This window comes from Bidens hawaiensis, unplaced genomic scaffold, assembly GCF_021521415.1.
Source record: "Bidens hawaiensis isolate Kalapana, Puna unplaced genomic scaffold, B.hawaiensis_p1.1 tig00011076_1, whole genome shotgun sequence".
NCBI lineage: Eukaryota > Viridiplantae > Streptophyta > Magnoliopsida > Asterales > Asteraceae > Bidens > Bidens hawaiensis.
This window is the reverse complement of record NW_027491854.1, coordinates 685,542-709,484: the sequence shown is the minus strand read 5'-3', so window position 1 is coordinate 709,484 and position 23,943 is coordinate 685,542. Positions and strand designations below refer to the sequence as shown.

Sequence of the window (23,943 nt, the reverse complement as noted above, 5' to 3'; positions counted from 1 at the left end):
GTTTACAAGTAACAAACAACATGAATTGACTTGAGTCGATGTTTTTTATGATATATAATCTAAATGATGTTGATGCTTGGTGGTTGATGATGTTTGATGCTCCAACAATTGGTTGATTGATGATGGTTGAAGTGAGAAGAATGAAATATGGAGAATTAACCTTAATCGTTATATGAAATATTAATATTAATTATAATGATAATGATAAGTTTGATTATTATATGGAGAATTGAATATAAAGAATTTATTTATAGATAGTAAATATTGAGAATCACATAAAAATCTCTACACATTCCAAACGGGTACAGTATACCGAATGCACCCGTACCGTACTCGTACCCGTACCCGATTGTACCCGTACCAAAATTCAACAAAAATGAGTACCAATACTCGTACCGAATATACTAAATCGGTACGAGTACGGGTACGCATACGGGTACGGTACGGGTATTTTGGACAAAATGCTCATCCCTAATAGATCCCCCCTGGTTAAGTTTATACGGTTCGTTCCCACTTGAATCGGTTGAGTTGTGAACCAATCTAGGTGCTCGAATATGAGTTCATTTTTATCCTTAGAAAATCCGTTTAATAGTACATTAGTAAGTTTACTACTTTAAACTTCATATTTTTATGTATACAATATTCATGTTTTATTAAAATTGCAAATTCATACCAAAAAATTCATATTTTATGTTATATTAGTTATACATATAATTTTAAAATGTAAATTATTTAGAAGATAATCCATGTTTTAAGATTGGCCCAACCAATGGACCGTTAAGGCTTAAGATGGGTTGAATGATTCGGTTACGAAAACATTGAGTTGTATAAATGATCAAAAGGTTAATACATGCGAAGACACTCCTTTGTCGTATACAAATATAACTTGTAAGTTTTTACACGAATAGTCCCTACATAAATATGCCCCTATACATGTACTATACAATAAATAAATAAATAAACAAATATAATTAAATTTGAAACGTATTTTGTGGAATAGGATTATGCACATGATTTGGCTTCAAAAAGCAGCATAACATTTTCCCCTATATCACCGGCGACTAATTACGTATTCACTAATCATTCATTTATCTAGAATCAATGTCTTATACTAGCTGTGGAGCCATTGGCGTAACGTAATCCACGCCGTTGATTCATTAGAATATGGATAACATATAGTATTTATTATTGACCAATTGTTTTATTATTTACCAATTGTTTTGTATCATTCCGCATGGGTTGTATGGTGCCAACTAGATCATAAATTCCGTAGGCAAAAATAATTATATTTTATATTTTTCTATAATCCAAATGGGACAAAGGAAACAGCCTTCAATTCGACTCAATGGACAACCCAATTAATGTCATATATTTGATTCACAACGTTATATGTTATGCATATACAATTAAAACAAATGTTGAAATTAGTAAGATAAATGTTATTTAATGTTTTTTTATGCATCCATGAGATTTTGATCTCTCGTCGCTTGCATAGTTAAAGTCTTATCCAACACTTTGATATCAGTAGATTAAAAGACTTTTGTTGAGACGATCCATAGGCTAAAAAAGGATGATACTAATGGGTTGAGATTGATTTATTTAGATGAAATTCTACGATTTTCGGATAGTGGTAGGTGTTGAATGTGTGATGATGATCGGAAATTCGGAATATAGTAAATGGGTGTTGTTCGAGACAAAGGTTCACAATGTTTTATGGTGGACGTGGGTGGTTGACGATGGCAGAGAGTGTGGGTGACAATGATTGATGGTTGATGGTGGTGTTCGAATGTAATTAATTTATTGGCCGCTATCGAGGTAAATAATATAAGCATTATTTATACTTACAGAAAAATAATAATAAAAAAAAGAATAAGCAGAAAGAAAAGATATACAGTTTTAACAAAGAAACTATACCAAACACATAAAAAGTTAACAATAAATCAAACTCATAATTTTAATGACACCATATACAATCAATCAAACTCATAATTTTACGTAATTTTCTCTTTTAAAAATAAAATGGTTTATTTGGATCCAACTATTTTCTTTTAGTCGGTATGGACTTTAGACCGGGTTTTATACACCCCTACCAATGTGTTTTAATGTTTACTAGTTTGAGGCTCGTGTATTACACGGATAATTGTTGAAAATTTAAACTTTGATTATTAAGTGCAATACAATCAACAAATTGATCATATATTGTTAATACAATTACAATTAAATTAAAATTACAGAAATTACATAACTAAGATTACACAAATATGCTACAAATATGTCAAAACTTCCTTTACTACATTTGTGATTGTATTAGCAGGTATACATTGTTTATCAAAAATCAAAAATTTTAATTTATGTCTGCTTGTAACTCTTAATAAAGTAACATATAGGTCTGCTTATAACTTTTGATATAACTATATATAGTTGTTTGTGTGACAAAAAAAGGTTCTCCAAGTACATACCAACTCTAGATAAATGATAATATATATATCCATGATACTAATAAAAAAATATTCATACACATAAAATATCATAGCTTTTAATCAATTAATATGATGTCATTTGAGAACATCTCCTCATGTTTATAAAAAAAAACATGATTATCCTAAAAACCATATACATGAACTTTGATGATATAATTATCGTTAGAATTTTTACAATTTGAAATTGTTTGATCATGATAAATTAGTTTTCATTAATATTCTGTGTATGACAAATTTTTAATTGACTTTATATTATATAATTAAATATTGTATAATCAAGCAACATAAAAAACAAAAATTTATATATAACAAAATGATTTGTTTATTTCATATGAATGTAATTGCCAGAAAAATAAAAAATACATACTAACATTAAAACCATGTTCAGATAATAGTAATTATTCTGAGTTAAAAGAATATTAGAATATTTAAAGTTGCATATAATAATGTAGTGATTCTTATTTTTACTCGTTGAAAGTAAGGCTGCTTTTTACTAGTAACATGAAACCCAACCCAAGAAAACCCGGACCTGAACCCAAACTAACATGACCCAAGAAACACGAACCCAAGAAAATACTAACCCGAACTTGAACCGGAATAATTTGGGTTGGTTCTTGGGTTCAAATTCTAGGTTTCGGGTCAACTCGAAAGCTTTTAGTTTTAAAATCATATGTATTTTTAGGTATTAAAGGCTAAGCGTTAGCCACTGACATTATCAGAATTTATTCCAAATCGATTGTTCTCATTCCACATACTATGAATCGAATGTTTATTGTTTATTATTTTGAATATAAACCATAATAAACACTTTAATTAGCGCTTCAAAATTCATTAATTTTCTCTTGTCAATCCATATGAAGAATACTTATTATATGTAGTAATGGATTTTGTTGGAATAAACCTATAATTTTAATGTTATATATTGAAATGACTTAAAAGATAATGACCATATATGAAAATTGATTGAAAATAAAAAATGACGGGGACTATGATATTGACAAGTGGCAAAAATAGTAGACTTTTATTAGAATAGATAGATGTGATTAATGATAAAACTGTTTTGCTAAAAGTCATCGTGAACAATAGAAAGATATTCATTTTGATTGAGTTTTAAGACCAAAAGACCTTGTTTCATATAAACGATTGATTTTGATACCAAAATGGTCGAAATAAAATGCTTGTTTGTTCCTTAGTTTTTATTTTGTTAAAAGTTGACGGTTAGCAGTGTTTTCACTTTAGTTTCTCTGTTCTCCTACTCTCACGAACCAACATACTCTCTCTCTCTCTCCCTACGCAATTGCGACGCTTTTTTTAATCCTCTCCTCTCATAGTCATGGCTTTCCTCTCATAATTCTTGTCCATGGACCAAGTAAATTCTCTCTTATCCTCCTCTCTCTTTCACGTTTATTCAAAAATCCATAGTTTGTGCTTGAACAAGGGAAACACGGGCCAGTTTTGTGGCTGGATTTTGGGCCTACTTGTGTGTGCATTGGATAACCTTACATGAGCTATTGAGCCATCAGCCATGTGAGTTTATTTATTTTAGAGCCAAACTAATAAAAAAACCAATTATTTAAGTAACTATCAGATAAAACAGAATCCATTAATATTTCCCAAAATATAATATTATGCGTTAAAAGTTCCAAATTCAGCAATTATTCACTGGTATTTGAATAATGAACGAGATACGATAAAAATGTATATTTTATATTTGATTATAAATTCACGGTCCTTTTGTACAAAGAAAAGAAAGAGCCTCTTAATGCTCTAACGCCCATACTATAACCAAGCTGTCTCATGACGTCCCGAACTCATATTGATTACTAAGAAACCTTTATAAAATAATCATAACAAGTATAGTAGCTCTTAACTTTTTACAAAACATGTTTTGAGCCAGTTGATGATTAATGTTTATTTATTTAAAAGATTGAATGGTTAGAAACGACACATGAGACTAAATAACGTATGAGAGTCAATGAACATCTAGGATTATTTCAACAATATAAAATTACAAGTAAACTAGTGAGTAGATTTATGAAAGTTAAGTACACAAAACATCGATGTCTTACTTGTGGCCTAGTAATAGAAAGCATAGATTTTCTAGTGGAGACCCACATTTGATGTCCAATTGTGTTATTTTGGGTGGATATTGATAATGAATGATTTGAGCTATGCATTATGTAAAAGTTGTCAGTTTAAATATGAAACCCACCCGGGGTTTCTCCCATCGTGTGTTACGTCAAAGAGTTATGCTCTTATGGTGGCACAACTGCGAAGTGGCAATCGGCACTATAGTTACCCTGAGGAACACCCAAGCCAAACTCTGAAAGCCAACATGAGTTCGGTTAAGACAACATAGTCTGGCCAGTGTGAGGCGACATGTCTCTCCAAAGTGGTGGCTTAACACATAAGAAAGTCGTCGTTCAAAACAAACTTTGGATCGTAAATTCTAATGTGTTTTTCATTACAACATGTATTTTTGCCCCCACGTTGAGGTGGAACGGATTAAATATATTACATGCTCAAAAAATACCGTGTGTTGTGGCGGTAAGCATCGTAAAGTTGATATAAATCAATTTGGTTTGTTATATTAAAAGTATTGTTGCAAAAGTCTCAATATCAAAGTTGAGGGTCCAAAAAGTAAAGATTTAAGTTGTTATGGTGAAAGTTATATATTACCAAAGTTGAGAGATCAAAAAATATATATATGAATTTTTTGTGAAATAAATTTAATAAACCAAAGTTTGTAATTAAAATAGAGAGGCAAAAAAGCAAAAAAGTCAGACTTACTAAACTTGCATGGCAAAAGTTTAGTGAACTAAATTTGATTAATTAAAATAAATGGCTAATAAATATATTCATTATACTTGTGTGACAAAACTTAATGAATTAAAGTTGACAAATGAACGTAGAGACTTTCAAAAAATAGGCACATTTGATGAATAGTGAGAGATAAATTTTGGTTTTTAGTATATATATAATACCTTCAAGAATTGTTAGACGTCATCTACGCAAATTTATATGATTCCTGTTTCGTCATGTGTTCCCCGATACACACAACCCATTTGATTAAAACTCAAAGGTAAGTCTTATTTGATTCAAACCTCAAAAGTACGCTCCATTTAATTTACTCAACCCAAATCAGATAACATAATCGACAAAACCGATCCCAACACAAAGCCAATTAGCGATAACCAATTTTAGCTGTTTTGACACCGAATCGGTTTACTATAATATGGTTTGATTCATGTTTTATTTTTCTGTCGTCTATCAGTTTCTGTTCCGATCCGTTGCATAGCTCTATAGGAGATGGCGTGTTAGCATTGATACATTATCTAATTTGGGCAAAAGTTACCTAAATGTATTAATTAAAACACTTTAGAACTCGGTTAATATTTTATTTTTATGATTTTTCTTAACGTGAAAAATAAAAGAGTTTATCATACAATTCGAATTAAACTATTGAGGACAAATGAACGTGAGAATGACTAACTCGGATTAAAAAACAAAATACAGAATTAAAACTAATTGGATCAATGAATATCCACTATGAATATTCCATTTTCATTTCGGAAACTTTAATAATTCAAACCATAAAACACATAAACCTTTTCACCATGGATATCACTCTCCTGAACTTCCTAATTCTGATCACAACAATAATATTAATAATATCAACCGCTTCATGTCAAATACCCACCACCTTAGACGGCCCATTTTACCCGGTAACCCGAAAATTCGACCCGTCTCTTCGTCGGGGCAGTGATGATCTACCCATGAACCATCCAAGACTAAAGAAAAATGTTACTTCAAATTTCCCAGAACAAATTGCTTTAGCAATTGCATCCCAAAACTCCATGTGGGTTTCATGGATCACTGGTATAATTTAATTTAGTTTTAATTCATTTTATTATTTTTAGATAAAATAATAATTATGGTGGTTTTGTATAGGGGATGCACAGATTGGGAAGAATGTGACACCACTTGATCCGTATAGTGTTGGAAGTGAGGTGTGGTATGGGAAACAAAGTAGATATTATTCGAATAAACGAGTCGGGGTTTCGGTTGTTTATAATCAGTTGTATCCGTATGAAGGGCTGCTTAATTATAGTTCTGGAATCATTCATCATGTTAAAATTGATGGTAAATCTGTTTCTTGTCGTTAATCTCTAGTTTAATACTTTAATGCTTAATTTAGTGTTATTAAATATTAGTTAATGTTGCCAAGTTGGTTGTTGTTGGTTTATCTAAGTAGGGGCTGAATTTTCATTGTATAAAACTAGAGGTGTTAATATATGGCACGGACACGGAAAATAGTAGGTTTTGGATTTTTATATATGATATGTTTAATTAAACGGGTTGTGTTTGGGTTGATTTGTTTAAAATAATTAATTTATCCCCCCGTATATTTAAGCAGGTTGAGGGCTTTATGATCTGTTTAACCAACCAGATTATGGTTGTCATATCTAACTTTTTTAATTAAACGGGTCGTGTTCGGGTTAGCTTGTTTAATTCGTTTAATCAAACAACCATCAACCCGTTTAGCTAAACTGTAGGGCTGGCTCAACAATTTGGAGGCGTTTACTTTACCCATTATAATATGTAATGGTGTGTGTGTGTGTTTTTTGGATTTGGAGGCCTTAATTAAGTGTGGGCCTAAAGCCCTTTCTTGGTTTCGGTGGCCCATGGGCCGGCCCTGTTAAACAGGTTGACCCGTTTACGATCCGTTTAACCAATTTATTACAACCCGTTGGCATGTTTCTGACCTGTGTACACGTTGACATGCTTCTGATACGTTTACACGCTTATATTTAGATTACAGTACAACTGGTCTAAACTTCTATCATTCTATGACACGAGCAAGTGTTTTTGACATCCTAAAATTTTTAAATTAAGAATATTTAACCCATATAGTTTTAATAAATAGATTTTAATCATATTAATACATTAATTTACTCATTTACTACCCAATTTTCTGGACCAACACATTTTGTACAACAAAAACTGATTATGATTATGACTAATTAAGTCAAAGTTGAATAAAATAGTCAACAACTCAAAATCAATAAACATAACCTCTTTTAATAATGCATCTAAACAATCCCTAACATTTATATTACATGTTATTATGAAGGTCTTGAACCTGGTTCAACATATTACTACAAATGTGGAGACAGTTCTATACCAGCTATGAGCAAAGAACATGTTTTTAAAATGCTACCGGGCCCCGGCCCGAATTCATACCCTAACAGAATTGCAGTCGTAGGGGATCTGGGCCTCACAGCAAATACAACAACCACAATTGACCATCTAACTGAAAACGGGCCCGATTTGGTTATAATGGTTGGTGATTTAAGTTATGCCAATCAGTACATGACAACTGGCGGTAAAGGTGCACCGTGTTTCTCGTGTACGTTCCCCGATGCCCCGATTCGTGAAACGTATCAACCCCGTTGGGATGGATGGGGAAGGTAAATTTCTTACATTGACCAGTTCTAACCTAGCCCGGTTTGACCAGAACCGGGTTTGACTTTTGTTGACCATACATGGAATCAGTAATGATGGATTTGGAACTGACCCGGTCCGTAAGGTTGATATCAGGTTGTAACGCTATACTTTGAAACTGCATTGAACCAGTTCCAACCCTGGTTATGACTTTTGTTGACCAAACCTAGAACTTGTGCTAGTCGGCTTGGAACCAACCCGACGGTTTTATGGATAGACTATGAGAGAAGCTTATAACTTGGTTGACCTTTTAGTTGACTTTTTATATGACCATTTGAATTTTACCCCTTAGAGATAAAAGATAACACCGATTAACATTTGTTTGAATTTAGCCCTGCTTGCGGTGCGCACATATGATGTATATATGTGTGAACCCTCGGGTGGGCAAAAGTGAAATTGCACTAATTTTGACGTTATTTTACTAATCTCGTGAAAATAACGTTAAAAGTGACGGACGGTTAATCAGGCATCATGTAGTGGCGTTGATAGCTGAAAGATAAGGGTACATGCACCGATCAGCTGGTGTCCCGATGATTGAGTGCTATGTGCCTTATGTCCAAGGCTTGATGCAAAACTACTATCGAGCCGGGGGTCTCACCGGAAGCAGCCTCTCTATCCCTATGGGGTAGAGGTAAGGCTGCCTACATCTTACCCTCCTCAGACCCTACCATAGCTTTGCTATTGGTGGGATATACTGAGTACGATGATGATGATGAACATTTGTTTGAATTACAAAAATAATATTATGACATTTTTTTAAATATAGTCCAGGTTCATGGAGCCCTTAATCTCTAGAGTACCTATGATGGTCATTGAAGGTAACCACGAGATCGAGCCGCAAGCATCCGGAGTCACTTTTGAATCATATCTAAAACGATTTGCGGTCCCCTCTAAAGAGTCGGGCTCTAACACGAATTTCTACTACTCGTTTGATGCGGGGGGTGTGCATTTCATTATGTTAGGAGCATATGTTGATTACAACAGAACTGGTAAATGATTAACACTCGTAGGAGTGAGTATGGGTCGGTTTCGGGGCTCAAACCGAACCAAGAACTGAAAAGTCGGTTTTTTGGTTTATATAAGCGTTCATTTTCCGGTTTTCTCAATGGGTTCAGTTTCGTTTTGTTTATTTGGCCTTGAAATATTTGGGCCAAAAGATCCAAATAATGAAATTGGGCCTATTTTTTTAATTACTGATCAACTGATAATTACACATTTGGGCCTAAACTTTTTGGACTACACCATTTATTTCGGGTTTGGTTCGTTTTTGGGCTACATCATTTATTACGGGGTCCATATGTTTTAATATTGTTTGTGGGATGAGTACAAGCAAAACCGAAACCGAACCAAAAATTCGGTTTTTGACAAAACATAAATCCAAACCGATTGTTTTGGGTGGGGCTCGGTTATTTCAGTTACAGGTCAGTTATTTCGATAATCAAGTTTATTTTCAGGTGCACAATATACTTGGCTTCAAAAGGACTTGAATCGATTAAACCGCAGTGTGACACCTTGGTTAGTAGCCACGTGGCACTCCCCTTGGTATAATAGCTTCTCATCACATTATCAGGAGTTTGAGTGTATGAGGCTAGAAATGGAACAACTTTTGTATCAATATCGGGTTGACATCGTTTTTTCTGGTCATGTACGTTTAATATGAACTAGAGCTTAGAGGTGACAAAATGAGCGGGCCGGGTCAAAACGGCCTGTATTGCATGTGCGGGAAATACGATCACAAAAACTATATTATTTCAACAATAATCTCATTTTGGAAAATATTTTTGGAGGTTTAGGGGATTAGAAATTCGCATTTTAGCTATTTGGTGTGTCAAATAAAACAAACACAAGTCGACCCATTCAAGTAAACGGGTCAAACTTGCCACCTGTAATATAAGCCCATATGTGATCTTCAAGAATCTTATGTTGTTTCAAGAATCTTTTTAACTCAACTAGTAATCCCACTTTTAAGAAAATAATCTTTGTTGCCTTTCAGGTGCACGCTTACGAGCGGATGAATAGAGTGTATAATTACAGTTTGGACCCTTGTGGGCCCGTGTACATAACGATTGGAGACGGTGGTAACATTGAGAAGATTGATGTGGATCATGCAGATGAACCAGGAAAGTGTCCTTCACCTCGGGATAATATACCCGAATTTGGAGGGGTTTGTCATACAAATTTTTCCTCGGGTCCTGCAAAGGGTAAGTTTTGCTGGGATAAACAGCCCGAATGGAGCGCGTTTAGAGAAAGCAGCTTTGGGCATGGTATTCTTGAGGTAAGAAATGGAATGGGTCAACCGGGTCAATTGATATAATTAACTAAAAGTGAAACGGGTCAGCTGATAGAGGTGACCGACATCCACTTATTTTTTTGTTCCATTTTTTATAATTTTTCTTATAAATATATAATTTGTTTTAAGTATGATCGGAAAAGTATATTATCACCAAAACAATATTAGTTTTTATAAAAGAAAATGATATGAAAATATATTCGCTCTATTAATACATTTTGGGTGACTTTTCGACCCATTTAACACTTCAGCCGTTCCATAATTTTTAGGATTTGACTCATTTGACATAAAACATTATTGCCAAGTTGAAGTCACAATAACAGGTTTTTATAGTGAACAAACTCCACTTCTGATTATCAGACTGTGTATTAGGTTGTGAATTCTACATATGCACTATGGACCTGGCACAGAAACCAAGATATGTACAAGGAAAACAGCACGGGTGATCAGATCTACATCGTTCGACAACCTGAGTTGTGTTTGATTCCTCCACGGGTAATAATACATTAACCTTGTTCTTGTTTAAAACCTTTGATTTCATGTGAATGATGTTGTGATTTGATGTAGCAACATAGCCACACTACTGCAGTTGGATTTGAGTTGCGTTGTTTGGCTACTTGTCTCTTGATGTTTGTCGCTGCCTGTATATGGCTTCATATTTTGTAACCATTGTCCCAAAATTTGTCAATGTGAGGTGTTTTTGAACATTTGTGTCAACTTGCCAAAAGATTGGTTTTTTCATAAGTTTCAAAAGAGATTGTTTGATTACAATTAAGAAGTCACAAGTTTGAGTCGCGGATATAATATCCAAGCAAAATGGGATACAAAAAAAAAATGTTTATGTCACACCCCGACTTAGGGCCTAGGCGTGTGACCACGAGTTGGTACCTGTTTTGTAAATATATCAGAGTTTATGGATTAATTTTAGCGGAAGACTTTAGGTTGAATATAATATTAATTTACATTGAAAATTTACTCGGGAATTAAATACCCGAGTATTGGTTTACAAAAGATATGTTTTCATATTACAAGGATGTTATATCAAAAACGGAACCATCTTGTATGCGATACTATCTTCATAAGACTCCAATCCTTGCTATTGCTACTTATGCTTAATTAACTGCAATGGGTTGGAAAAATACGTCAGCTATATGCTGGTGAACACGTATGACTCAATAAAACATTTGAATGTCAATATAATACAAATATAGTTTTCTCTACAAGCTCAGCAGAAGCATTTCTACTTCTGGTCTTTCTACTTCTGGTCTATGTACCACTGCCCTACACACACAATTGTTCCCGAGCCACGTAGTCCTTTCCGGGAGACTAGTTATGACCATTAGCCCGCGACCACGTAGTCTTAGGGGGTGTTTGTTTTTTCTTCAAACATCTTCAAGGGAGCTAATGTCTGCAGGCGCGCAGACATTACCCTTGAAGACTGTTTGTTTTTTTTCTTAAAACAGATCTGAAGTTATCTTCTTTCATCTTAAAAGAAAAGCAAGGAAATCTTGCTTAAAACATCTTCACAAAAAAACCCTACTCTTCTCCCTTTGCAGCCACCCTCTCATCCACTGCTCCTACCACCGTCCGCCAACACCACCACCCACCGTACGCCACCACCACCGTCCACCACCCACCATCCATCACCACCACCGTCCACCACCCACCATCCATCACCACCACCGTCCGCCACCACCACCACCATCCATCACCGCCACCACCACCATCCATCACCCACCACCACCACCATCCATCACCGCCACCACCACCACCATCCATCACCGCCACCACCACCGTCCACCACCCACCATCCATCACCACCACCGTCCACCACCCACCATCCATCACCACCACCGTCCGCCATCACCACCACCATCCATCACCACCACCGTCCACCACCCACCATCCATCACCACCACCACCATCCATCACCGCCACCACCACCATCCATCACCCACCACCACCACCATCCATCACCACCACCGTCCACCACCAACCAAAACCATCCATCACCACCACCCATTGTCCACCACCACCATCCACCGCCACTACCCACCGTCCGCCGCCACTACCACCATCCACCACCACCACCTTCCACCACCCACCAAAACCAAATCGGCATGGAAAGCAAAGACTAAAAACTAGATGTAACTTGAATAAATGACTTCTATCTTGTGAGATAAGTTTGACAGTTATGCAGACAGTATCAGCTTATAAAAACAAACAGTCTTATATTTTCAGCTTGCAGATCTTCAGACCACATCTTCAGTTGCAGACATGAAAACAGATGAAATCAGCTTGCAGACAGTTTATGTCTGCAAAAACAAACAGCACCTTAAAATGATTAGGCTGAATGATTATGTTTGGATCCAGACACATGTGTATTCGGTCTGAGCTAACTTTATTTTCTATCTTGTATTATAAAGTTTTAGAGATTACTCGATCTCATGTAGACATTGATTGACTCGTTAAGACAAACACCCGTTCGTCTCATTGAGTATAAATATATTTTGACTGATCAAAAAGGTTTGAACGTATTCACCTGTACCGTCGGTGTTGTAAACCTTGACTGATTGATTGATCGACTGTGAATGATATTAACCTATACATAAATAGGTTCGTATGAATGTTTTGAATGATGTTAAGCTATGATTGTAAGCTTAACCTTGAAATCGCTTATCTTTAATTGTGAATGAAAACACTTAGTTTTATGTGACGTTTGATATAGCATGTTTTGGCCTAATAGGTTCTATCACGTTGGTAAGTTTCTCCAGGTAAGTAAACGGGTCCCTCGGTTGATTGGGATTTATGCGAATTACTTTTCCTTAGGCAAGAAACTTACTATTAATGATATCCCCCTTCCAGTTACTACATGCCCGTCAAAATATATCTTTTGTTTAACATTACTTTATCATGAAGTAACGTTTTATGAAAACATGATTGTGAATGAATGTTTGTAAAATACGATCAAGGTTAAAGGCCATAGCCTCGATTGATAGTCTAAGCTGTAATTCAAATAACTTAAACATAACTCCTACCTTAGTTCGGATACTTAGACTGATAACACGATAAGGCAGGACTTGATCTACTCGCTTATGTGATTGCTAGCTTAATTCCAACTTCGTTTCTTGCACGTATTACGAGAAAATGGCACGTTCGGCTCGTCACGGCTATTGGGCACGCCTCCCTAGGTTAACTATGTGAAAATGAAGGTGAGTTTTGGGATGAATTGGGTTCATACCCGTCCTCCCCTTTTATAGCCGTTTTTGAACCCTATCGCGATACGCGATAGGTCCCTTGTGGCCCGTCGCGTATCGCGCCGCCGCCATTTCACACCACCTTATGCGTTGATGACACGTGGCCTGTCATATTGTGCCACGTGTCGACACGATTTCAACACGTGTCCGGTGACTCACCAAGCTCATCACGCTACGCGATGGGTTGATTGTTACCCCGTCGCGTATCGCGATGGGAACAGATTTTCAAAATTTGCACTTTGGTCCCTGTACTTCTTAAGTTAGTATTTTTAAGCTTAATTTAAGAGGGTCAGGGACGTGGTGTTACAGTTTACTTGTTTTTACATTTTATATAGCCGTGAGAACATGTTATTGTCAAACTCATGGAACTCTCCACATACGCCTTATTAACCAATAGGACTAGGTAAAACAAATCAAATCAAATTGCAATCTCTCTCTAGTATTGTGTGAACCTAGTAACCTACGTATTATTCGGTATTTCTGTATACAAGACCGTGACTTGTAGTCACAGTGTCACACTATGTCATGGACCAAGCAAGACATGGCCATTCGAGAAAAAACTTATCGAAGAATACATCAGCAAAAACTTGTGAATAAGTTAAAATGAACAATAAAAGTATAAAACAACTTGATTGTTTAACCGACGATGGCCTAAACACCCAGCAGGATTGTTTCACCTAAATAACAAACTATGGTTCACACTAGATTGTCAGATCACCTTAAGGTTTTAGTGTATGCCTGCAACTGCACATACTAGGGTCGTTTGTCCTCCGTTCTCACAATGTGTGTAAACTACGGATCTGGTTTACGTGCATTTATTGTTTAAGTGTTGTCTCGCTAGATTACAATACAACCAACTAGATTAAAATCAAATTCACGGTTTGAAAACAATAAGCATCTAAAATCAAAAAAGTTAACCTGAGTTCACTCTACTTATAGCTCGATAATAAAATTAATCAAATTTTCCCTTCCCGGCGCCAATTATATGGACAATGGACCTATAAATTATCAATCGGTTTTTATCGGACTCCTGGATCCCAGCTAGATCAAATTCGGGTTAGAAACCTTTTCGAATAATGGGGTTCTTTGTGGGTTTTATATAAATGTATCACACAACATCGATCTCTAGCTACGAAAACATACATGTAAATTTGATGTTAACATGCTATCTATATATCTAGAACGTGATAAGTAAAGTAAATCGCTAATAACAGTGGCCAAGTGCTTTTAATCATCTTGGTTACTTCTCGCCTTCTCGGGTTCTTAATATCTCTAGCTATGAAAAACATAAATATTCAATTACACAGACCATATAAGGGTTTGGAAATACTCAAATAAGCCTCAATGTCCATGTGATCGTGTCATCACTGATTTTCTAAAACGATAGTTACAAGACCGTATAAGAGTTTCAAACTTTTCCACATGGTCCGTGTGATGACGAAATCAGAAACTGTGACCTAAGGGTTTACACGGATCGTATGATGGTTTGTAAAAGGTTTACATTACATGTGAGGTCAATATGAAAGAAAAACCCCTTTTCACGGTTTTGGGCCTAAAACCTGACTTTTAATTTAGTTTTTATTGTTCAAAATCTAATTCTGTATAAAATGTTATCTAACACAAAAAGGCTCAAACTTTTACCATCAATTTGCATGCACAAGGCTAATTTGTGGGTTTTTTTCTCTCAAAACAGTCCGATTATAATCAAATTACACATATTTTAGGTCAAAAGGTTACCTAGTTCAAGAGTTTCTACCAATGAAACACAATAATCAAGCTTCCAAACACAACCAACAACCTACGAGCACCATCTAAAGACATTAAACCTCAACCAAAGTTAATAATCTTAAAAGGAAATCAAGTCCAAGGCATGATTCTTACCTCAAAACAAACCAAGACTTGAAATGGTCCACCAATAGACAATAGCTCCCGTAGACGGACCAAAAGATTAGCTGACACGTGACATTTTTGTAAACAAACATGTCTACCCAGACGCTTTTGAGGGGAAATCGGCAGATGCTTCCTCTCAAAAATGACACACTTCAACTAATATTTGGTTTGACCCTTAGAGAAAATAGTCTAGACGTTTCACCTACGTGTCACCTTCTGAAAACCTTGTTTTTATATAAAACCCCTACATACCATAAGCGACCCATGTTTATTTTGGTTGTTCCTCCTTAATCAACCTCCATTTTCGTGATTTTCCCATTATTTTCCTATTTTTAACTTAGTAGATATTTACATTGAAAATAAAATATATCGAAATTAAAAAGAATAAATTCATTCACCAACAAAAACATGTGAAAATTCGAATAATATTCTCTTATACTAACTGCACTTGTCACTCTGTCAGTCACATGCTAATCTTAAGTACAACCGACCACCTCTAGATCTACTCACCTTCTCTTCTTTCAACAGTCAACCTCACAAACACACACACTTTCACACTCTAACCTCCGATCAATCACCATGGAATACAAAAACCTAGGCCGATCAGGCCTCAAAGTCTCCCAGCTCTCGTACGGCGCATGGATCAGTTTCGGCAACCAACTCGACGTCAAAGAAGCTAAATCCTTACTCCAATGCTGCCGCGACAACGGCGTCAACTTCTTCGACAACGCCGAGGTCTACGCCAACGGCCGCGCCGAGGAAATCATGGGCCAGGCCATCCGAGAACTCGGCTGGAAGCGTTCCGACATCGTTGTCTCCACCAAGATATTCTGGGGTGGGCCTGGGCCGAATGATAAAGGCTTGTCCAGGAAGCATATTGTGGAGGGGACAAAGGCGTCTTTGAAGCGGTTGGATATGGAATATGTTGATGTGATTTATTGTCACAGGCCGGATCTCTGTACGCCTGTTGAGGAGACTGTTCGGGCAATGAATTATGTCATTGATAAAGGTTGGGCGTTTCATTGGGGGACCAGCGAGTGGTCTGCTCAGCAGATTACTGAGGCGTGGGGGGTGGCGAACCGGTTGGATTTGGTTGGGCCGATTGTCGAGCAGCCCGAGTATAACATGTTTTCTAGGCACAAGGTATGTGTCATTTAAAGCCCTTATTGTTGAATCTTAATATGTTTTGTGATTCTTGACTTTGTTTTTGTTATGAATTTGTTAGATTTTGGGAGTTTATGATTGATGTTATTTGGAATAATTGTGGAATTGCATGATGCCTAAAAGGCTAAAATTGTCCATTACACTTAAGAGTTAGTTTCTTAGCAAAGAAAAATGCAAAATAAATGGCACAAGTTATTTCCACATGCCAATTTGTTTGCTCTTTTGAAGTAATTTTGTAACAATGTTGGTTGTTTAAGAAAGGTCGAATAAATCGGTTTGAATTGCAAAATGCAAATCACTACTTTCAAATTGGAAATATAGCATGAGTTTTAGATAATAGAGTATATGTAGGGCTGGTCAAACCTGAAAATTGTGTCAAATAATGAACCTGAACATGACACAATATTCAAAACACGACCTGTTTGACACGGGGTTCTATTATGTCGTACTTACTTTTTGCATATTTATGCTGTAAAGTTAGACATTTACAAGTTACAACAAAAATTACAAATGTATGTAAAACAATTACACTTATGCTGATTTTCCCTTTTTTTTAAAAAAATGGCATAAAATTCCCATCATATTAAGTTATGACATAAAGCACATTTTTTTGATAATCAGAAAAATAAACAAGTCAATCTGCAAACCCTACTAGGTTGGCCCGAGCATGACTCATTTAGATAGACGTGTTCGCTGGTCGACCCGAAACTTACCCAAACCCATCTCGTGTCGTGTAAAAAATTCACTCTTTTAAATATATGTAATAGCTTATTACATGTGAAAATGGACACTTGAAATCACGAATTAATCAAGCAGAAAATAGTTTTTCGAACTTAAGTGATTATGATTGATGATTCGGAAGATGGTTTTCGGTGTTTGCTTGTTATGATGGTTGAAAGTGAGTACCTTCCTCTTTACAACAACTATGGCATCGGGCTTACAACTTGGAGTCCTCTTGCATCCGGAGTTCTTACCGGAAAGTACAATGCAGGGGTTCCACCTGAGAGTAGATTTGCTTTGGAAAACTACAAGGTAAACTTAATGCTTAATCACTTTTTACTTATTTCTATAGTTTATATTTGTTATGTTAACATAATAACATTATGCTGACTTTTAAATCAAATTGTGATGTTAAACTGTTGCAGAATCTGGCGAGTCGATCATTGGTGGACGATGTGTTGAAGAAAGTGAAGAGGCTAAAACCGATTGCTGATGAACTAGACGTGCCATTATCTCAGCTTGCAATTGCTTGGTGTGCTGCAAATCCTAATGTATCATCGGTTATTACCGGTGCTACAAAGGAGCATCAGGTCATATCTGGATTCTTTTTTATATGAAATAGATTTTATTAATTAAAACAGATTATTCATTGAAAATATATTTTGTCATCATATCTAACAAGCTAATATTCTTTTTTATTTGACACACTTTTGAAAAAGAAAAACTTGTTGCATAACAACATCTCTTGGGTTGCTATGAAATGCAGATTCAAGAAAACATGAAGGCCATAAATGTGATACCGAAGCTTACACCGGATGTGATGGAGAAGATTGAGGCCGTTGTTCAGAGCAAACCCAAGAAGCCCGACTCGTATAGGTGAAGGAACGCATACACAAACACAAACACACACAAAGACGTTTAGTTTTCAGTTTCAGTTGTTGGCCCGATATTTTTACAATAAGAATTGTGTTTGAACCTTGTATGCGACCCGTTTACTTGATATGCCGGATGTGATATATTTATATGTGTTAAGGGTGCCCATTATTAGGTTGTGTTTTATTTCAAAATGGTCGAATCAGGGATCATATTGTATTCTTCATTGGACATTGCAATAACATGTTTTTTAAAAGTTCACGTGCACAAATCTTTTATTACCGAAGTTAATGGACAACCATCTTGTGAAAATCCATTGGATTTTAACAGCGATAAGTACATGTACAAGTATCAACAAACGCGCATCTGCCTTCCGCTCGTTCCCCTCTTTTAGCTATGCAATCACTTTTGCAAAGGTCCCAATCACACGGATAGGAGTCCCAGCTTTCTTCACACGCTTCGCCAATTATTGACATGCTCGCTTATTTTGGTAGACATACATTGATCAATAAACAACGTTACTTGTATGTGATAAATTTCAAAGTAAAATAATAAACAATCTACAAGTATAAACTAGTATGTAGGTTACCGGTAATTGTGAGTATGAGCAAAATTGCAACATAAACTTTTATAGACGTCATTACTTATAACTTCTTGATATACTAGATTCAAAAGATTGTGAATGGGATATGTTTCTTTCAAGTGGTTCAAGCATTGCATATTTATACTTGAAAATGTTTTATGCGCACATGAATATGTTACGATATCATCATTTAATATATACATGATACTAGATGATATTAAATGCATCATACGTTAAGGTTTCTTATAGCAAATAAAGAAAAAAATTTAAGTGATTTAATAAAATTAACACACTTAGTCAAACTAAAACTAAATGGGCAATAATATAATGGTGATATCTTTTCTTTTTTTTTCATAGATTTTAAAACAAAGGTAATCTTTTTCTTCGACATGTTAAGGGAATGATGAATGAGGTTTGATCAAGGTAAATTTCTGAAGTGCTGTGTTATTTCAAACAAAGTATTTTGTATAAGTAAAAGTTTGTAATAGGTTTATGACATCGGGAGTGTTGTACGCATCGAGTTCACGATCGACAACATTCTTAGTTACTGCTTTCAGTTTTAATCGCTACGTTATAAGTAAATTTTATAAATATTGGCAGCGAAATATCAAATATATCTTAGCTAGGCTTGAAACTGGTTTGCTTGCTAAAATACCAGCATATTGTGCGAAATCTTATAGGTTCAACCGGCCTGTACCAACTGAATTTTAAAACACTGTGCTAGACTTTGAAGTTACCTTTTTTTTTTTTTTTTTTTAATTATTCGTTTGTATAAGATAAGTTGAACCAATAAAAATATTAATAATTTTATAAATATTAGATAATGTTAATAGATCGATAAAAAATCAAGTTATAGTTTATTTTTTTAAATACTAAAAATATCTATTAGTTGGATTAGTTTTAAATTTTAATAGTTGTATACAAGTTATTACGGACTACGGAGTAAAGCTTTTTACATAAGAAATATTTGGGCCCGATAACTAGAGGCCCAAAGCCCATCTTGCACCTCAAGTTACCCAAATATATTTATATATACAAGTAATCTAATTCTATTAAGCAATTGATTAGAATCGTTTCTATAAACCCGATGGAATCCGAGCAGCGTCCAGTCAGCAAAAAGATGGCGAAAAAGCAAGCCGCTAAGGCCGAAAAACTCCACCGTAAACAGGAAGCTGCTGCGGCCGCAGTTGCCAACGTCTCCATTGATCCTCTGGCTGCAAACTACGGTGACCTCTCGATCGAAGAGGTTATACCGAGTACGGTTTCCGGTCGCTTGTGGACCACGGTAGGGTCCCTGACAGAAAAACTTAATAATCAGACGGTGTTAATGCGCGTACGAGTGCAAGCGGCTCGTGCTGTCAGTAAGAATGTTGCGTTCCTGACCGTTAGAGAAGAATGTTGCACCGTACAGTGTGTGTTAGATGTGGCTCCTGGTGTTGTTAGCGTTCAAATGGTTAAGTATGCTGCGAATATCAGTAGGGAATCGGTTGTTAATATCCAAGGCGTTGTTACTGTTCCGCCCGAGCCGATCAAAGGCACGTCGCAGCAGGTGAATATATATTTCCATTGAGTTAATATCCCTAAACCCTAAAACCCTAAACCCACACGAACATCATATCACCTATTTGTTTTTAGAAAAAACTGCTAAAAAAATATTTATGGATGATATTTAAAGTTTTAACTTTTAAATAGTAAAAAAATAGAGTTAAAATAAATAAATTAAGAAAAAAAAAACTATAGTATCACAAAAGAAGTTTTGTGTGTGACAAAAATAAGTATATATTTAGTTCTGTTATGTATGACCAACAAACTGCTAATAAAGTACAAGTAACTTGAAGTGCGCCTAAGGCGCACATTTTACAACAAGGGTTTAAAGATTTACTAAAATATATGCAGATCGAATAACCGATTCATTGTGTGTAGGTTGAAGTCCATGTAAGGACGATTCATACGGTAGACAGGGCTGAGAGTCCGCTTCCTATAAACGTTGAAGATGCTTCCCGAAGTGAAGCCGAAATAGAGAGGGCTTTAGAGGTATAATATCATGAACTTAAACTTAATCAGCAAAATGTACACTGTTTCATATCATCTGCGCCTTATGCATTGTTCTATATTATTATTATTATTATCAAATACAAATGACTTTTATCATGAGAAGTGTACAAATAACTAGCGTAATTACACTACTAATTACTTTATTTATTTGTATGTTTAGTAAGTTAATTTTATTTGTACCGGTTCTCACCCCTGTTATTATTATCATTATGTTACTTATGTATTATTATTTATTTTTTAATCATGCAGGCTGGAGAGCAACTTGTCCGTGTTAATCAGGACACGCGTTTAAACAATAGGATTATAGATATGCGAGCATCTGCAAATCAAGGGATTATTCACCTTGTGTCCGAAGTGGCATATGTACGAATTAATCATGTTTGCGTGTTTGTTTTTTCAAATATTGTGGTCTAGACTCTTTTAACTAAGTGAAACTTGATGTTATATTGTGCAGTTGTTTCAGAAGTTTTTACGGAAAGAGGGCTTTGCCAACATCTTCACTCCAAAGCTAAATGAAGGCGCTAGTGAAGGCGGTGCAGCGGTTTTTAAGCTGGATTACAAAGGTTAAGCAGCATGTCTTGCACAGTCACCATAGCTTCACAAACAAATGGCAGTTGCTGGTGATTATAGTCATGTGTACGTGGTGGGTCCGGTTTTTAGAGCTGAGGACTCGTATACACACCGACACCTGTGCGAGTTCACAGGTCTTGACGCTGAAATGCGTATTAAGGAACATTATTCTGAGGTATTATTAACTATTAAGTATTATGCATAACAAACAATTTATAATATAAATATTTCCAGATTATGAAAAGGTTTTGATGGTTCGGATATTGGATTTGTATAGGTTATGGATGTCGTGGACCGCCTCTTTGTTAAAATATTCGATAAGGTGAACGAAAAATGCCAAGAACAACTAGCAGCCATTGGCAAACAATATCCTTTCAAACCTTTGAAGGTAATGGAAGTTTAGATAACTTATACATAATTAACATATACTTATGTTTTAATGTTGATATTATTAAATATGCAGTATTTACGAAACACCTTACGCCTCGCCTCACGTTTGAAGAAGGGATTCAAATGCTCAAGGTTAGTAAAACTGTATTTCATTCATTAATCGGGCGAGTAATATTGACCCGTTACTTGTGCCCATTTTGGCCCTAAATGATAATTTTACTGTTGTAACTTGTAACATTTTGAATAGGCTTGGGTTATACATACACCATGTTGGTTATTCATACACCAGGGTAGCCTATACGAGTCGTATAGACTCGTATAGGTGCATGGTCAAGTCATTTTCAAGCAGAAGTGTCAGGTTTCATTCTTTTGTATCGTATAGCCCCTATATGGCTCGTATAGGGCTATATGACTCGTATAGGGTCTATTTGACTCGTATAGTTTTTTTTTTTTTTTTTCAATTTTAAAACTACAAAATATTAAAAACAACACCCGAGTTGGTTACAAAATAAAAATATACATAACAACCTACGTACAACATGAGTGGTTCGGGGTAACGACTTTTTAGATGTGGTAATGCAATCCATTTTGGTTGACACATATATGAGTCGTTATCTAAGCTTTTGAAATATAATTGCTATAAAAATAGTTTCATTTGTTGGTGTAGATGTTTTGGCTCGTGTTAACTCAACTTTTGAAATATAGCCTTCAAAATATGGCCTTTTGAAAATCTGATACCTGGTCTATACGGGTCGTATACCACATATACGAGTCGTATAGACCAGAAAAGTAATTAAAAATCTCTGGTCAAAGTACATGCTGACATGCTGTATATACGAGTCGTATAGACCCTATACGGCTCGTATAGGTTAGACGAGTTAAGTAGGCTATACGAGCTGGAAAATCTATACGGCTCGTATAGGGTCTATACGGCTCGTAAAGACTGCAAAAAGCTGCCACACTGACACGTTCGTACGTAGGTCAATAGGTTAGGGCTATACGACTCGTATAGGCCCTATACGAGCCGTATAGCGTTATTCCCACACCAGGGGGCTGGTGTATGCATAGCATGACCCTTTGAATATTGATTCAATTGGAAGCTGGAGTTGAGGTGGACCCACTTGGTGATCTTAACACAGAATCAGAAAGAGCATTAGGAAAACTTGTTCTTGAAAAGTAAAGTTTTCTAACTATGAATTGTTAATTTTTATAATTTATGTTCAATTATTGACATATTGATTCATTGTACTATTGTAGGTATGATACTGAGTTCTTTATCCTACACCGATTCCCACTAGCTGTTCGTCCTTTCTACACAATGCCGTGCCTTGACAACCCAGCTTATAGCAACTCGTTCGATGCTTTCCTTAGAGGCAAGTCATCTTTAAGATAATAACATTATAGTTTGAAGTTTCACACGTGAAAATGTAAATGCAAAATATTATCCAACTTTAAAAACGCTATTTTGCTGCAGGTGAGGAGATTATATCAGGTGGCCAACGTGTGCATGTGCGTGAACTTTTGGAGTCACGAGCGAAAGAATGTGGTATTGATGTCAACACAATATCACATTATATCAACTCCTTCAGGTACATTTTCTTAAAATCGTATAACTTGATGAAAACAAGAAGTGTTTTGTATGTAAATAGGCCGAAATTAACATTTTAAATGCATTTTGAAGGTATGGTACACCACCGCATGGTGGGTTTGGAGCGGGACTGGAACGGGTGGTGATACTTTTCTGCGCCCTCGATAACATTCGTAAAGTGTCACTCTTTCCTCGTGACCCGCGAAGGCTAGCACCGTAAATTTGATATATTATGTTACATTGGTTTTTAGATTTTATATTTTCTTAAATATTAATTAAAAGAATACCACTTAAAATCTTAATAGTTACTATATATGATGATTGACTCAAATCATGTTATATCGGTTACTAGCTAAAAATCTGAACGCAAATTGATATCAAAACCCATCATACATTATTCTTTAATTGATATTATTACACAATAACATGTTAGGTTCAAACGCAAGAATCATTTATTAAAAAAGTTAACGAACAATCGTTTTGTAAAAATCAAGTGAACTTTAACAACGATAAGTACATGTGCAAGTATCTGAAAACGAGCATCGGCCATTCGCCCATTCCCCTCTTTTAGCTTTGCA

General features: G+C 35.6%; 2 protein-coding genes and 1 pseudogene across 4 annotated transcripts; all 3 read left to right on the top strand.

Annotated features, from left to right (window-relative positions):
* Window positions 1-6,074: 6,074 nt before the first annotated feature.
* Window positions 6,075-13,903, top strand: LOC143536991 (purple acid phosphatase 23-like). 3 transcript variants are annotated; one of them, XR_013135972.1, is made up of 8 exons: window positions 6,075-6,359; window positions 6,432-6,623; window positions 7,615-7,951; window positions 8,757-8,926; window positions 9,440-9,630; window positions 9,979-10,260; window positions 10,648-10,964; window positions 13,868-13,903. XR_013135972.1 is itself a non-coding variant. In XM_077030859.1 (7 exons), the coding sequence occupies exons 1-7, from the start codon at window positions 6,098-6,100 to the stop codon at window positions 10,783-10,785; spliced, it is 1,620 nt and encodes a 539-aa protein (XP_076886974.1). In that variant the 5' UTR covers window positions 6,075-6,097; the 3' UTR covers window positions 10,786-10,981. The 3 variants fall into 3 exon arrangements, 1 of the variants encoding a protein (XP_076886974.1); XR_013135971.1 differs by having other exon boundaries at window positions 8,757-8,974; XM_077030859.1 differs by lacking the exon at window positions 13,868-13,903 and having other exon boundaries at window positions 8,757-8,974; window positions 10,648-10,981.
* A 2,068-nt stretch (window positions 13,904-15,971) lies between these two features.
* LOC143536990 (putative voltage-gated potassium channel subunit beta) lies at window positions 15,972-18,331 on the top strand. Its single transcript, XM_077030858.1, has 4 exons — window positions 15,972-16,564; window positions 17,477-17,618; window positions 17,732-17,896; window positions 18,073-18,331. Exons 1-4 carry the CDS (start codon window positions 16,002-16,004, stop codon window positions 18,184-18,186), a joined length of 984 nt encoding a protein of 327 aa, XP_076886973.1. The 5' UTR covers window positions 15,972-16,001; the 3' UTR covers window positions 18,187-18,331.
* Window positions 18,332-19,849: 1,518 nt separating this feature from the next.
* Window positions 19,850-23,585, top strand: LOC143536989 (aspartate--tRNA ligase 2, cytoplasmic-like; annotated as a pseudogene).
* The last annotated feature ends 358 nt before the right edge of the window (window positions 23,586-23,943 follow it).